At 60.1% G+C, this 14,761-nt stretch overlaps 1 protein-coding gene across 1 annotated transcript in view; it reads left to right on the top strand.

The window, feature by feature from the left end:
* Positions 1-489: 489 nt before the first annotated feature.
* Positions 490-14,761, top strand: part of LOC121658033 (synaptopodin-like) — a 22,403-nt gene continuing 8,131 nt past the window's right edge. The window contains exons 1-2 of the mRNA XM_042014411.1: positions 490-651; positions 7,817-8,579. Of these exons, the coding sequence (XP_041870345.1) occupies positions 8,105-8,579 (475 nt within the window). The 5' untranslated portion in view covers positions 490-651; positions 7,817-8,104. The remainder of the gene's footprint in view (positions 652-7,816; positions 8,580-14,761) is intronic.

The following is a 14,761-nucleotide window of genomic DNA, read 5'->3' as shown; positions in this document are numbered from 1 at the left end:
TTCCATGGGACCTTTGGGCTCTGCCACGTCCCAGGGACAGGAGGGATGTTTGGGGTCTCAGACCCCCAGGGATGGTCGGGTCAGTTTCCCCCACTTCACAGCGTGTCCAAAAAACAGGCACATCCATTTCTTGGCCTCAAGTTTGGGGGCACAGAACCCTGCAGGGGGTGATCCTGGGTGAAGCAGAGCAGTTTTCCAGGCTGTAATTTAGGGTGTTCCCGCTTCCAGAGAGGGGTGCCAGGGAGGGGGCCTGCTTGCTGCAGCCCCCCAGGACAGACACCGTGCCCCGAGCTGAGCGCGGGGCTGTGCTCCCAGCTGCCGCCAGCGCTTGAAGAATATAGGTGGTTAATGCCTTCAGCATGTATGAAATATCCCATATGCTGGGAAACAAAAGGGGCTCTGTGCTATTAAAGTTTCATTTCCCCCCTCCCCTCCTCCCTCCCCTCTCCCCCCGTTCACCCTGCCCTGCGCGCGCGGCTGGAGCGGAGCAGGCGAGGAGACCCGGGCGCTGCCGGCCCCAGCTCCCGGCCGGGACCCCGGGCTCCGGGCACAGCGGGGGCAGCGAGGACGTGACCCCTCCCGGGCTTAGCTGGAGCACATGGAAAGCAGCCAGCTTTATTTCCCCACGGGAGAAAAGGGAAAGGGAAAGAGGTGAGCGTGGCGAGTGCGAGCATCCCTGGGCTCGCCAGAGGTGCCCTGAGCTCCCTGGCCATCCCAGAGGGATGCTGGCTGGGCATGGCTCTGGATGACCACGGGGACAGGGCGGTGTCACAGGAGACGAACACAGCAAGCTCCAGGAGGGAGGGGGCTCCCGGCAGAGCGGAGGGTGGGGGTGGGCTTCCCTGGAGTTCTCTCCTCACCGTGCGTGTCTCCTGGCTCCTCTGTCCTGCCCAGGATGAGGTGCCCCCTGCCAGCATCCAGCCTGTGCTTGGCTGGGTGAGCTGGGGGGGGGAGCAGCCCTTTTCCCCAGGACCCTCTGGAGCCGCTGGGGAAAGGATGAGCTGTGGAGGGGAGGAACGAGCTGGGGGAAGAAGAGGGAGAGGAACGACAGCCAGAGGACTTGAGGGCAGCAAAACCAGCCCTGTGCCCTGGGGGGACCCTGGAACCTCATGCGTGTCCCAGCCCTTCCTTGTGGTCAGAGTCCCAGAGATTCATGGGGTTTGGCTCCAGCAGGTCCCAGGGCTGCCGGCGCAGGTCCCCCGGGCTCCTGAAGGGGTTAAGAGAGGAGAGGAAAAGCAGAGAAAGAAAAACAGAGCGTTGGGAGAGAGCAGCTCGGTCAGGGGCTGTTTGCACTGGCTTGGATGTGTCCTCGGCATGTTTATTCCTACTGCACAAGCGGTTTTGCCAGAAGGAGAGCCAGACTGCTGAGCACACACACACACAGCCCCATCCCAAATGCTTGGGGACCCCTCTGAGTAGCGATGGCTGGTGGCCCTGCCCTGGCCTCAGGGCCACCGGAGCCCCGGCAAGCAGCAGGGCTGCTCTCCTGCCTCGCCTGGACTGGCTGGGCTCTCAGCCTTGGGCTGAGATGGGAAAGGACCGCATGTCCCAAGGCCACCAGCCTGCTGTGCTGCTGGGGCCAAGGCCTGGGAATGGGCATGTGCTGGGGTTTGGCTGCTTTCCTGGTCTGGAAAGAAAACACTCCCTTCCCCGGGATGCTCTTTGTTTCCCATGGACAGACCCGAGCGCTGCCCGTGGGGCTCGGAGGGGCCAAACCCTGTACTTGTGTGCACTCTGTCACTGTGCTGTTAGAATGTCCTTCATCCTGGCAGTTCCCAGGCTGTGTGCATCCATCTCTACTCCCAGTTCCCATCCTGCCTCCCCAGGATCAGAGATGGGGGCCAAAACACCAGCCAGGGCAGCAGGTTTGAGAGCCAGCAGGGAGCTGCTCCCTGTTTCTTAGCAGCACAGTTCTGTTCTTCAGGGAGCTTTAGGGCCTCAGGGATGCCTGGAGGTGATGGTGGAGGGGGTCACAGTGGGGAGGACAGAGCTGCGGGCTCAGCAAACCTTGGCTGAGCTGTCAGGTCTGCCACTGACCTTGGATCTCTGCACCAGCAGGTCGTGTGCCCTGATCCTGACAGCCCCAGGTCATGGCCCCTCGTTTGTCTGTCCAGGAGGACCTGGACAGGGTTGTGACAATGTTAAACGTGGCTGTGAAATCCAGCAGCGGCTGTGCCAGCCCCCAGGATTACCTGGGAAGTTTTGCAGCCTGCTTTGGACCCTGAGGGGTTGAGATGCTCCAACTGTCAGCCGTCCCAGCTCGGGCAGCCCTGAATGCTCAGAGGTTGTTTAAACTGGATTTTCGAGCCCCTGTGGGCTTTTCTGCTTAGTTACTGTCTTGTGCTTTATGTCTGCTGAGGCTGAGCTCCCTGGGGCCTACGGGGCTGCAGGATGAGCCCTAACTCCACTGCAAGAAAGTTCATCCCACTCATCTCATGGCTGTGGGATGAGTCCCAACCCCACTGCGGGGTGAACCCCAACCCCACTGCAGAGGCTGCCTCATCCTCCCCACCCACACGGGTTTTTTGGCACAACCACCAACAGGCTACTGATATCCAGGGGTGACCCCATCCCCACAGTGCTCGCCTGCAGGAGTAGGATTTTGTTCAGTGAGAGTTCCTCCACTCCTCCCCCAGGAAATGTGCACTGGTATTGCTTGGGAAATGCGTGAAGGCGCCACTGTGCCAGCCCGCCCTCCCTTCTCTCCCTCCGGCAGCTGCTGCTGGAGCTCTGAGGGGAAATTTGCATGTGGGACCTGCTGTGCCAGAGAGCCGGTGGCTGCACAGCCGGGATGTTCCTGCAGGATGGGTGGTGAAGGTGAGCTGCCCCAGGTAGACAGGGAGGTGTGGACCCAAAAGCTGCCAGAACCTGGCTTGCCAATCCAGCTCAATTTGCAACCATGCTGGTGCCAGTTACGGGGACAGCTGTGCCACCACTGACCAGAGCTTGATCTTTCAGTTCATCGTCTCTCTTGGACCTCTCTGGTTTTTACATTTCACTTGAGCTTTGAAAAGGCTGAGCTGCAGTTTCATCCCTGGCTTCCTGTAGTGATCTGCTGAGGCTCCAGCTGACCTCCCTCTGTCCCACAGCAGCAGTGGCCAGAGGTTCCTGGGGCTGGCCACTTCCCCAGTGGCACCTTGGGCTGAGCTGGTGGGACATGGCAAACCTGGTACTTTGCTCCCCAAAACTGCACTGAGAAGGGCTTGAGGCAGCTGTGAGAGCCGGGCTGGGGTTGTCCTCATTCCCTGGAATGCAGCAGCTGGAGCTGGGGTCAGGGTTCAAGCTGAGCAAAGGGCAGGACAGGCTGGGACCTGCCCTGCTTGGGGTTGTCGTGCAGTCGGGGCATGGGCAGCTCCCAGGATTGTCTGGTTGGGACCCCCAGGTCAGATGGGCCCCTCAGGGATGACAGGAAGGGGTAGATTCAGTTCTGAGCCCAGCCAGGAGGGCAGAGCAGGATCAGTGTCGCTTGGCTGGAGTGCACAGACTGGTGTTCGATGAATGCAAATCCCCCTGGAGCACCGGGGTGTCTTGGAGCCCCCCAGACTGGGGCTGGGATGTGGGCTGAGCAGTGGGAGGAGGGGAATGGGTGTGCTGAGCACCAAAACCTGACCAAAACCCTCATGAGAGCGGGGGTGGTGGAGTGGGGCGAACACCCTCTGGGGCTGGGCTGGGACGGCTGTGCTGGGGTACAAAATACATTTCACCCTGAGTGCAGCCCGGCCTGCACCGTGCTGCCCTCCAAGGGGCCAGCATCCCCTTCCTCAGCTCCCATCCTGCTCCCCAGCCCTCCTCAGTGCTTGGGAGCGTCTGCTCGCAGGGGAGCTGCCTGGGGAGGACTCCACTCCTCCCTGAACCTGGAGGCAAAAGCGCAGGGCTGGCGTGAGGAGCAGCAGTGCAGAGGATACAGTCGGCCCTCATCCAGCCCTTCCTTCCAGCGTGGGGTGGAGAGGGAGGGGACATGGTCCAGCTGGCCGGGATGCCACTGTCCTCCTCCTCCCTCGCTTCGCTCGCTGCTTAATCATGACAGCTCCCCTGGCGCCCCGCAGCCCCCGTGCCCTTCCCCAGCATTCCTTCTGCTGCCTCTCCCCACCAGCTGTGGGCAGGGAATGAGGGCACAGGGCACCCACCTGCCGGGACCAGCAGCCCGTGTCCCCACAGGCAGGCTGGGGTGCTGGGGACCGCAGGGGTTGCACGGGGACAGGCGTTCAGGAATGTTGTTTTTTCCATCCTGGTTTCCGTCAAGGTAGTAAATCAGCCCTGCAAAAGGCTTTTGTTTTCCCCAGCACGCTGCCGGCTGCTGTGCTTGCCAGCCCTGGCCTCGCCTGCCAGGCTGAAGCCAGGATGAAGCCATCCCTGTCCACACTCCCAGGTCTTGCTCCACAGGGAGCAGGGATCCCCTGTCATGCCAAGGGAAGCAATCACACCCCATCCCACTTTCCTTGAGTCCCTTCCCTGGACATTGGGCCTTGTCAGAGAAGGCTTCCCTTGATCCATCCTGCACTCCCCCCTGTTGCCATCCCCTCCTGGCTGTAGGCAGTCTGGCTCTCCCGTAGAAGGATATTGGGGTGGCACAGGTGATGCCACACTGGCCCTAGCCGTGCAGGGCTTTGGAGTTTAGCAGTGGGGTCCTTGTGCTAGGGGGATCACCCCACAGGCAGCTCGGCTGTGCCTTCCCCCAGCACACAGCTCAGCCGTCCTGGCCAGGTATCCAGGGAGCTGGGAGGGATTGGATTGCAACAGATGGGAGAGTGTCTGCGCACAGCGACACCCGAGGTGTCTCCGGTATCAGCTGTGAGGGCAGCACTCCCTTACAGAGACACGGAATCCACAGGGATGTGGGGTTGCCCTTGGGGGAGGCAGCCACCCAGTCTCCTTGCCTGCGGTGCCACTGAGGGGAGCTGCCACGGGAAGAAGGCACCACGTGGGGAAGGAAGGTGTCCAGCTCCCCTGAGGGGACGTTCAGCTGCTGGCACAGGGGAGGTGTAAAGCTCCCCAGATGTATGCATTGCGGCTGGGCTATTTTGGAAAGGGACAGGGCCGATCTTGTGACTGGAGCTGGGGACTGCAAGTCTGGGCAGCAGGGTCCTGCCTGAGTGACAGCGACCCGCTGCCTGACCCGGGGAAACCCGAGAGCCCCTGCTGTGCTGGGGACAGTTTTCGCACCCTTTCCCGGCTTGTTTCATGGTGATGAAAATCCAGCTTGGGGCAGGGATGTGACTGAGAACAACAGGGGAAAGCGGGGATGGAGCCAAAGCTTGGGTGTGAATCTGTCCCCCGCACTTCATGGCGCTCCCGTGGCCGGGCCACTCACGGTCCCCAGGGCTGTCCTGGAGGTGCCCCCCATTTTTTTACAGCTATGCCACCTCCTGTCCCTGCGCTGTGTTTGGGACAGACCAACCCAGGCACTGCGGACCCCCAGCCGGGTGCCGGGAGCAGATGGAGACGAAGACTTTCTGCAGACCCTGTCTCCCCTGGGCTCAGCAGCCTGAATGCCAGCAACGCCTGCCAAAAATATTTGTGTGGGACGTGGAAAGTTAACTTTAGTTTTCCTTTTTTCAATAGCGGGGGGGGAGGGTGACAGGGTGTGAGAAAGGCAGGTGGGGGGGCTGTGCATCACTCGCCAGCGAGTGGGCAGGAAGAGAAGTTGAGCAAAAGGTCTCCTTGCTGCCAGATTTCAGCACTTTGTGAATTGAAGGATTTTGTTGTTGTTGTTGTTGTTATTATTCCCTTCCCAGCACCATTTTGCAGCTTCTCGTAGGGACTTGCTGCCATCAGGAAGCATGAGGAGCCTCTCGGATGGGCATGGTGAGCAGCTGCTTGTTGGGACTCTGAGCTGGGTTTTGATGCTCAGTTGCGGCATCCTCTGGAGCTGCACCCCTGAAATGGTCCATGAAACGACCTTCATCCCTCTTTACAGCCTTTGTTTGCAGGCAGGGCTATCTCAGCCTGGTTTTGTGGCTATGGCTGGTGTTGCTGCTTGTTCCTGCCAGTGCAGCGATGCACCCGAGGCACATTCACCCATCCCGCTTGGCTGGTATTCCAACAGGGATCAGCCCAACAGCTTTTGCTAGAGATCCACGTTACTCATAAATATTCCCGTCCTGTGCTGCTGCTAGAGCCCAGGAGCTGTGTCCCGGGGGGAAGGAGGCTGCTCTCCGTAGCTCCGCCGCCGTGCGGGGCCCAGGCTGGCCCCCAGCGAGGCAGCAGATGCCTGAGTCAGTGTTTCGGAGCCGTGGGCGGCCCCGTCCCAGCAGCGCGTCCTCAGGGAACACCGAGGAACTGCTCGGGTCTCACCGAGGAGGGGTTTGCCTGGGGAACACCGGGGCCGTGGGCGTCACTGCCAGGAGGTGGAAGCGCTCCCGGATGGAAGGGGGCGGCTCTGCGAGACGGTTCTCAGGGAGGGACCAGCTCCCCCAGCAAACTACCAAGGCAGCTCCGGTGTAGGATGGCCATGAGTTGTGCTGCCCAAGAAACCTGCTCCCTAGGGATAGGGCGAGGGAGTGCGATCCACCCTGAGAGGATCTCTGCCGATCCAGCCTGGGCTGGGGCTATTTTTGGCAACTTTCACTTTGTCCTCGTTTGAGATAAGCCAGCTCTCTCCAGCTCCAACAACTTGCCATGTTTCTAAGGAAAGATGTGGGTGGCTTCCTGGAACTATTGAGCCCCCAAATTACGTAAACAGGAGGGTGAAATTTCTTTTTCAGAGAGAAACATTGACATTTTCTCCCCAGGTTCTCTTTGCAAATCTCTGCTGAATAATTGCAGCAGAGTGAGGAAGGAGGAAGGATTGCAGAAAGGGCAGAAGATTTCCTTTGGGCATTCTCCAAAAAATGCAGCCTTGTGTTTGGGAAATGCCCAAGTGCCTGCTCTCTAATCTGCCTTCTTTTCCAAAATAACCTTGTTAAGGACAGGAAAAGTTTTGCAGAGAAGCTGTGTGAGCCCTGAGGAAGCTGCAGGGTGTATTCCTGGCAGAGCTTAACCTGTGATGTTGATCTGGGGGCTTTTCTTATTTCACTGAAAAACCTCCCAATAATTCAGGGAAGGGTTTGGGATGAGCAGAAACCCCTTTTCCTCCTCAGCTGGCTGTTAGGCTGGGAAATCCATCATGGTCCATGCGCCGTGGGTGCTGTGGATCTCCCAAAGGCGCTTCCCTGGGACCAGCCTGGCTGCGAGCAGGGCTGGGTGATGCTGTGCGAGCAAAGGACTCACAGGAATTTCCGTACTCCGTAACCCATATCCTGTCCTGGGAGTGATGACATCCCCCTCTCCCAGCTGATAACTCGTCTGTGTTGGTGCGTGGGTTCGTCATCCCAGCAGGATTTATGCTTGGCAGGAGGGAAGTGGGTCTGTCTGCGCTTGTCCTGATGCCGCATGAGTCACTCAATGGTTAAACACGGGTTTGTTGGCTGGATGCTGGAAATTTTCCTTTTTTGTTCCTGATAACCCTGAGCAACATCCTCAGGGATCGGGCTCTTCCCTGAACACTCCCAGCTCCAGACCGGTAGTGGCCCAGCACTGACCACTAACAGGGGTGGCCACAGCCTCATCTGGGCTGACAGAGAGGGGAGCCGGGCACGGCTTCAGCCATGGGTGCTGTCCCCAGGGCGAGGACGGATGGACGAGGGTGCTGGGGTGGGGAGCACGGTGTTGGGGCATTTCCAAATGGCCTTTGCATCTCAGGGGGTCCTTCCTCATGGGGAGTGGTGCTGGAGCTGGAGTTCAGGCTGGGGCTGCCGGGAGCTGCTCCGATGTCTGTGGCCATAGGGAATCAGTGCAAACACAAGCATCCTCAACGCTCCCCCTTCCCTTCACACAGGTCCTTGGATGCTGGTGCTCTGCCTGGAAAAGAGAAATTCCTGCAAAATCCTCCTTGCTGGCCTGTCTCCCCTGGACACATCCCTCTGTCTGGGTCTCCAAATCCTGCCTGCTCCAGTGGCATCGTGCCTGATCTTCCTGCCAGCAAGAGTAGTAAAGCAGAGCTCGTGCCCGGCACGTGGCTGCCCTCCCTCTCATGCTGCCCATGCTCTGAGGGAGGATCCATCCCTCTGGCCATGCAGAGCTGTTTGGAAAGGCCGTGGAGCGCCAGCGAGGGAAAGCAGTGAAGATGCTGAGGACAAGGCTCCAGCAGTTCTGCCTCCACCCCCAGCCCAGCTGCGCCATGTCTGGCGAGTCTGCGCAGCTCCCCTGTGTCTGTGGGACAGCCAAGGGGGACACTGAGGGGGACAGCAGCTGTTGGCAGGAGAGGGGGAGCAGAGAGGGGCAGAGCTGCCATCAGCTCCGGGATGCTCCGGCCTCTGAGCCAGGCGAGCAGGAGGCACGGATGGGACTGCTGGGAGGGAAATCAAGTGGGAGCTGCCAGAGGGACCCCGGGGGGCTCAATGGGGATGCACCACAACCCCCATCGAATGGCAGCAGCCTGGCCCTGCTGGATGAGCCTGCAGCCCCCCTCAAGTGCCCTGGGTCTGCCCCAGAGCTGCCCCCAACAGCAGACAGCCCCACGGCCAACCCCAGCCAGGAGTGGAAAGTGGTGAAGATCCAACGGGTTCTCATCAACCCTGACTTTGAGCCAAGGAAAGCAGGTAAGAGAAACCCCCTTTGGCCACTGTCCCCCCTAGAAAGGCGCTGCTGTTCTCCTGGTGAGAACACCCAGCTCTTCCCAGGGCAGGACTTCCCCTGGGTTAGAGGTCCCAGGCTTCCAGCAGAGCTGCTGGGACTATTTTAGCTTGAGATGATCTCTCTGGCCTTAAAAATAAGGAGGAATCTGTGGCTTTTCTCGGGAGGGGGGTGGGAAGGCAGCAGGCGGGTTCCCACCGTCTCCAGCAACTCAATCCATCCCTAAGCAGGCATGAACAGGATGGACTTCCCAGCCCTCACCCTGGCCATGGGGCTTGGTGGGATCCTGCCCAAGGCAGAGTGATCGGGACCGGCTCCTGTGGCACTGTCTGGGACAGGGACACCTCTTCTCCATTCATTGGGGATGGCCAAGCATCCCTCACATGGCTTTGGGCCATTTCTGTCAGCCCCTGGTTTAAAAACTAAGCGCTTTATTTCAGGCTGGTTGGTTCCTACAATGCTCCCTGCCATCGCCTCACTTCACAGCCCCGTGCCACAGCTGTTCCTCTCCGCCCATGACTGTCCCTTCAGCCACAGTGACACAAATACAGGTTCATATCTAGGGTTACTGTGGCTGCTCCATGCCTGGACTGCCCCACGTCCCTGTGGGAGATGCTCCCACAGAATCCATCCTCTTACAGGCACTGGACCCATTTTTAAACCCCGCTTCCCCCCTCCTTTCTATTTTGCTCCTGCCCAGCTGTTATCTCAGCTGCCACACGGCGCCGAGGCAGGTGTGTCCCTGTCCCCGTGGGATGGCGTTATCGGATGCTGCTGCTCAGCTCAGAGCCTGCTTTTCCCAAAGCAGCCCCCAGGATTGGGTGGGATGGGGTGGGACCAGCTGGGGATGCACGACATGAACCCGCTGTCCAGAATCCCCTCCCTCCCTGCCTTTTTGCAGTGTCAGACATCCTCAAAACCAGCGGCTCCTGGATGGGACACAGGCTGGGAAGCTCAGCCAAGCCCTTTGGCTCACAGCTGCTCCAGCAGCATCGTGTTTCAGGGCTCAGCACACAAACCAGATGAACCCAAATAGTCTTCCCATTTCTCACTGCTCCGGGATGGCAGATCTGCGGTGGGGAAAGGTCAGGCCTGACTCTGTCCAGGCTCAGCATTTTCCTAATCCGCGCCGCCATCCAGCACTTTTGCTGCCAGCCTGGAATTTTAAAGTAACTCAACAGGTTTGTTGGAAAGAGTTTGTCTGTCCCGTTTCCTCCCCCTCCAAGTGAGATCACCACCAGCCACTGCCTGCAGGACCCGTCAGACTTTCCAGAGCCTCCAGGCAGGATGTCACTGAGGGTCCTGAGTGCTGGGAGCAGCTCTGGGACCTTGCAGGAAGCCTGCAGGTTTGGGAAAGAGAGGTTTGGTTCAGTGCAGACGAGAGGAAAGGGAAGGTGCCCTCACAAGTGGCAGTAGGGCTGTTCCTGCAGCAAGCTGTTTGCAGGAGCATCCCTGGGGGATGTCAGGGGTTTGCTCCTCTTCTCTTCAGCTGTCTGCAGGTGTAGGAACCTCCACCCCTTCCAGTTTCTGCAGGAGAAGAGGGTGCATCCATCCACACCCAGAGTGGTGCAGGGCTGGCCCTGGGAGCCGGGAGCCAAACGGGTGCCCCACCTTGAGCAGTGTGGACCCACCCAGGCGGGTCCCAGGTGCCCCTTTGGTCCCCATCCAGCAGCCCAAGGCCAGGCTGGCTGCTCTCAAATATCCGGCACGGCGGCCCGGGCTGGTTGGCACCTCTTGGGGCAGGCTGGGGAGTGCAGGAGCCCCGGGTAGAGGCAGCGGCTGGGAGATGCAGGAGGCAGGACAGGTTTCTCTGTCTGGTGTGCAAATAAAAGGAAGAGAAGGTTTCACTCCCTGGGGGCTGCAGAGCCAGAGCCAGGCTCTCCCAAAAACCAGGAAAGCACAAAAAAGCACAGAGGGGCAGGAAGAAAGGAAATTAGAAAGGCAAAAAATCAAGCCAAGAGCTCATCCTGAGGTGTGGACAGGCATGGGAAGGGGGTGAGGGCGGTCTCAACCTGCAGCCAGGGAACTCTGCAGCCCCAGTGGGGTGGTGGAGGTGGGACGTGGTGCTGGCTGCCCAGGAATCATCTTGCCCAGGACCGTGGTCCCCTTATGACTGGGAGCAGCCAGGCAGAGGGGTTTCAGGAGGTCCCCAGAGCAGCGGCACCGGTGCTGGATTGTTGTCTCTGGATTTTTGCCTTCCGCCAAGTGCCTCAGAACTTCAGGCACTGGGGAAAGCTGTGGAAAGGGGAGACCCCACATCTCCAGCAGCATCTGAAACGTGAGGTGCTGCAGGTGGGAGGATGGAAAAAGGGTGAAGGGCTGGGAGAGGGGGTGCCCCGGGATGGGTAAGAGGATGCTCAGCAATGTTAAGGGGGATGTGCAGGGCTGGGAGAGAGGGATGCCCCAGAATGGGATACGGGAATGCCCCGGACCAGGAAGGGGATGCGGAGAGCTGGGGAAGGGGATGCCCCGGGCTGGGGAAGGGGATGTCCAGGCTTCCCTCCCCCCCACCATCCCGCAGCGGGCTGAGGGCAGACCCAGCCGGGACGAGAAGCGGCGGAGTCGGGACATCGGGGGCGGCGGGGCGGCTGCCAGAGTCGCCGGGCGGAGGGGGACCCGTCCCGTCCGGTCTGTCGGTCGGTCTGTCGGGGCGGGCAGGGGCAGCGCCTGCGGGACCCGCCACCCCCCGGCCCCGGCCCCCGCCCGCCGCCCCCCCGGGCCCGCTCCGAGGGCGGAGCTGCCGCAACTTTCCTGCCCGCCGCCTCCTCCCCGGTGCAGTCGGGCTGCGCGGGGAGGCGGCACCGGCACCGGCACCGCGGGTACGGTCGGGCTGGGGGGGCAGGGGAGGCAGGGACCGGGGGGCTCCGGGCGGGGGCCGGGGGGTGCCAATGCAGAAGTGCCGGGGGAAGGAGGTTGTGTGGGCACACAGAGCAGAGTGCAGTGGGGGTGTTGGGATCTGGGGGTGTCCGGGGTGCCGGGGGGCGGCAGCGCGCAGGGGGTGCACAGGGGTCCGGGGTGCACAGGGGGGGCCTGGGCGTGCATGCCCAGACCCCCCGTGGGCGCGATGGGGGGCGAAGGGTGGGCGATGGGGCGCGCAGAGCCGGGGCTGAGCGGGGTTTGTCTCCAGCAATGAGCGGGGCAGGTGTCGGGTCCCTCTGCCGGCACCCGGGTGTCCGATGTGGGGCGTGGGAGGCACAGCGATGACACATGGCGGGGACGCGGAGGGACGTGGGGGTCCTCCTCGGGGCTCGGCAGGGTCGCACCTTCCAGCTCCGCAGAACTTCTTCCCAGGCGATGTCCCCTGTCCCCTGCGTCAGGGACATGACCTCCCCTGGCCGTGCCACCCATGCTGGGGACACGAGGTCTGTCTCTCGGCTTGGCAGGCAGCAGGATGGATCCTTTACGGATTGTGCAAGGCAAAGGCCCCGTTTCGTTCCGCTGCCCTCCCCGCTCTGCCCACCCCGCAGGGACACTCCGAGCCATTTGACCTTCTCTCGCCAGGCCAGCGCCGCTGGCTCGGGGCACCAGCTCGGCGGGGCTGTCCCCGGGACCTGGTAGCCCGGGGTGGGTCGCAGCTAGTTCCAGCAGCAGTGGGCACCGCGGGGGTGGGACGCGCTTTCCAGGCGGGATGGAGTCCCCGTGGTACCCGGCCGTGGGATGGGCTGGTTCTGCTGCCCTCGGGGTGAACGGATGGCAGGTCCTCCTGGGGGAGGTCTGCCCGGCTCCAGCCGCCTTTTCCAAAGATAAAAGCTTGATTTTAGCCAGCTGCGGAAGGTGCTGCCTGCACTTGGGCGGTGGCAACAGCCTCTTCTTGCCCAGTGTGGACACACGTGGGGCTGGGGCTGCTCACTGCATCCTCCCAGGAACTGGGCAGGGGCAGACAGCCCCCATTCAAACTTAATCCCCACCACCCCCTTCTCCCCCTGCCCCGGGCGGGAATTGGGTGCCCCAGGACTCGCTGCTTGGAGCCTGTGGGGCCATTTCATAAGGATTTGGGTGCTGAGCGCCGGGCACGGCTGCAAGCCGGGAGGAGCATGGGGAGGCAAACAGCTCCAAATCCAGCAAAGCCCCTGCGAACAGAGCACAGGGAAAACTTGCAAGCGCAACGAATTTTCTTGCTGTGCCACATTTTGTCACTGGCAAAGGCGCCCGTGTGGAGAGGCCCAGCACAGAGCGTCTGCCAGGCAGGCGAGGTTGATCCCACCACAGCACCCACCACTTGAGCAGGATCTTTTTAGGGCTGCAGGGCCAGCATGGATAAGAACTTCATGAAGGTTTCGTATCTGGGGCATAGGAGGGTTGGAAGCTGGGAATGAGACAGAAAATCGTCATCTTTTTGTCCATATGTCTGAATCATATCCGTTTCTAGCTAGCTCAGCTGCCTGTCTGCGCTACTCTCCGTGTTTTCCTAGCAGCAGATTACTTGGGATAACTGGGAGCTGGAGGGAAATGTGTGCACAGGCTTAAATGTGTGTGAGCTGGTACGCATTGCAAAAAATCCTGCACAGCTGTAGCTGGGGCAAGGGGCCAGTTGGCCGCTCTGCCAAAAAACCTGCTTACATTTCCTCAGTGTCCAAAGTCCTCAATGTTTGGGTGAAAACACTGGATCTCCTCTCCTCAGCATTGCCTGGCTGTGGATGTGCAGTGGGGTTTGTGTCAGGTGGCACAGACTGCGTCCCTCTGGAAATGGGGTTTGTCTTGGTTTCACTCTTGGTATTGCCAGTGGGATTTTGCCAGCAAGAGGCACCATTTGGGTTGACCCACAGAAGCCCAAGAAATGTTTGGAAGGGGGAAAAAGCACCTGCTGGTTATGGATGGTGGGTGCTCTGCCAGGGGGTGGTCTGGTGGGACACCCTGAGCATGGCCAAGGTGGGCTGCAGCATCAGGATGGCTGAGCATCCAAACCTGTAGCAGGCCAGGGACAGAGCCCAAACTGAAGACTTCAGAGTCACCTGCCAGCTCTGACCCCAAGGTTTCATGTGAACTGTTGCATCCTGCAGGTCCCATTAGGACTTGGGTACCTCTTGGCTTCTCTGTACAAGGACTTCTCACTAGGCACAGCTTCCAAGTGCCTGCTTTCCTTCCTGTGTCATCCCAGCAATGTCAAGACCATCAGCTTTCACTGAATCTGTCAGTTCAGTGAAACTGCAATTTAAGGCCAAATCTTCATCCCATTTCAGCTCTTGGAGTCCATCTTAGAGCAGGATGGGTCACAAGCCATGTCTGATACATCCTTCACCTTCATCTGGGGTCAGATGATGATTCCAGCCTTCGCTGGCTGTACTTCAGACATCCTGCTTTAGCACCCTTCAGGGGGATCCATCCTTTGCATGGAAAGCTGAGATGGAAGGAATTTTTTTTCCCATCTGTCCAGGAAGTGAGAGCAAGAAAAATGCCTGTCATCACCTTCGTCATCCTCGCTCTGGAGGAGAGAGCACTGTACATGCCGTGGGAAGGATGACTGACAGCTCGGCAAGAAGCTGTTAAGCTCTGCACTTGGGGGATGTTCAGGAAGTCACCCCTGGAGTAACGGAAAACCTACAGACCAAGTGCATATATAAATGCATAGATAGAGATCTATAGGCTCCTGTGGCCAGAGCTGGAGTGTGTTAAACCAGAACAGCACTTGGAGCTGCTCCGCCGTGCCAGGACTCTGGCAGTTCCATGGGGCACAGGATGCACAGGGAGCATCTCCTTCTCCAGCGCCCTTGGACCACAAGGGACCCAAGGCTGGCCCAGTGACGGCACATGGCAGTGGAGAGGGCTGGTGGGGCTCCTTGTCTTGGAATAAGATGGGACATTTGGAGAGGGGAGATGTCTTCTTTCAGAGAGACAGCGTCGTGGCAAGACAGTGTATGGTGTGGGAGGGAAGGAAGGCAGGAAGGCAGGAAGGAAGGCAGGAAGGCAGGCAGGAAGGCAGGAAGGCAGGCAGGCAGGCAGGAAGGCAGGAAGGCAGGAAGGAAGGCAGGAAGGCAGGAAGGAAGGCAGGCAGGCAGGCAGGAAGGCAGGAAGGCAGGAAGGCAGGAAGGCAGGCAGGAAGGAAGGAAGGAAGGAAGGAAGGCAGGCAGGCAGGAAGGAAGGCAGGCAGGCAGGAAGGCAGGAAGGCAGGAAGGCAGGAAGGCAGGAAGGAAGGCAGGAAGGAAGGAAG

The sequence above is a fragment of the Corvus kubaryi genome, unplaced genomic scaffold (genome assembly GCF_017639235.1).
Source record: "Corvus kubaryi isolate FWS band 111438036 unplaced genomic scaffold, C.kubaryi_AGA036_p1.0 split2-37374, whole genome shotgun sequence".
NCBI classification, from domain to species: Eukaryota; Metazoa; Chordata; class Aves; order Passeriformes; family Corvidae; genus Corvus; species Corvus kubaryi.
The sequence above is the reverse complement of the archived record's forward strand: the minus strand, read 5'-3'. Positions and strand labels throughout refer to the sequence as shown.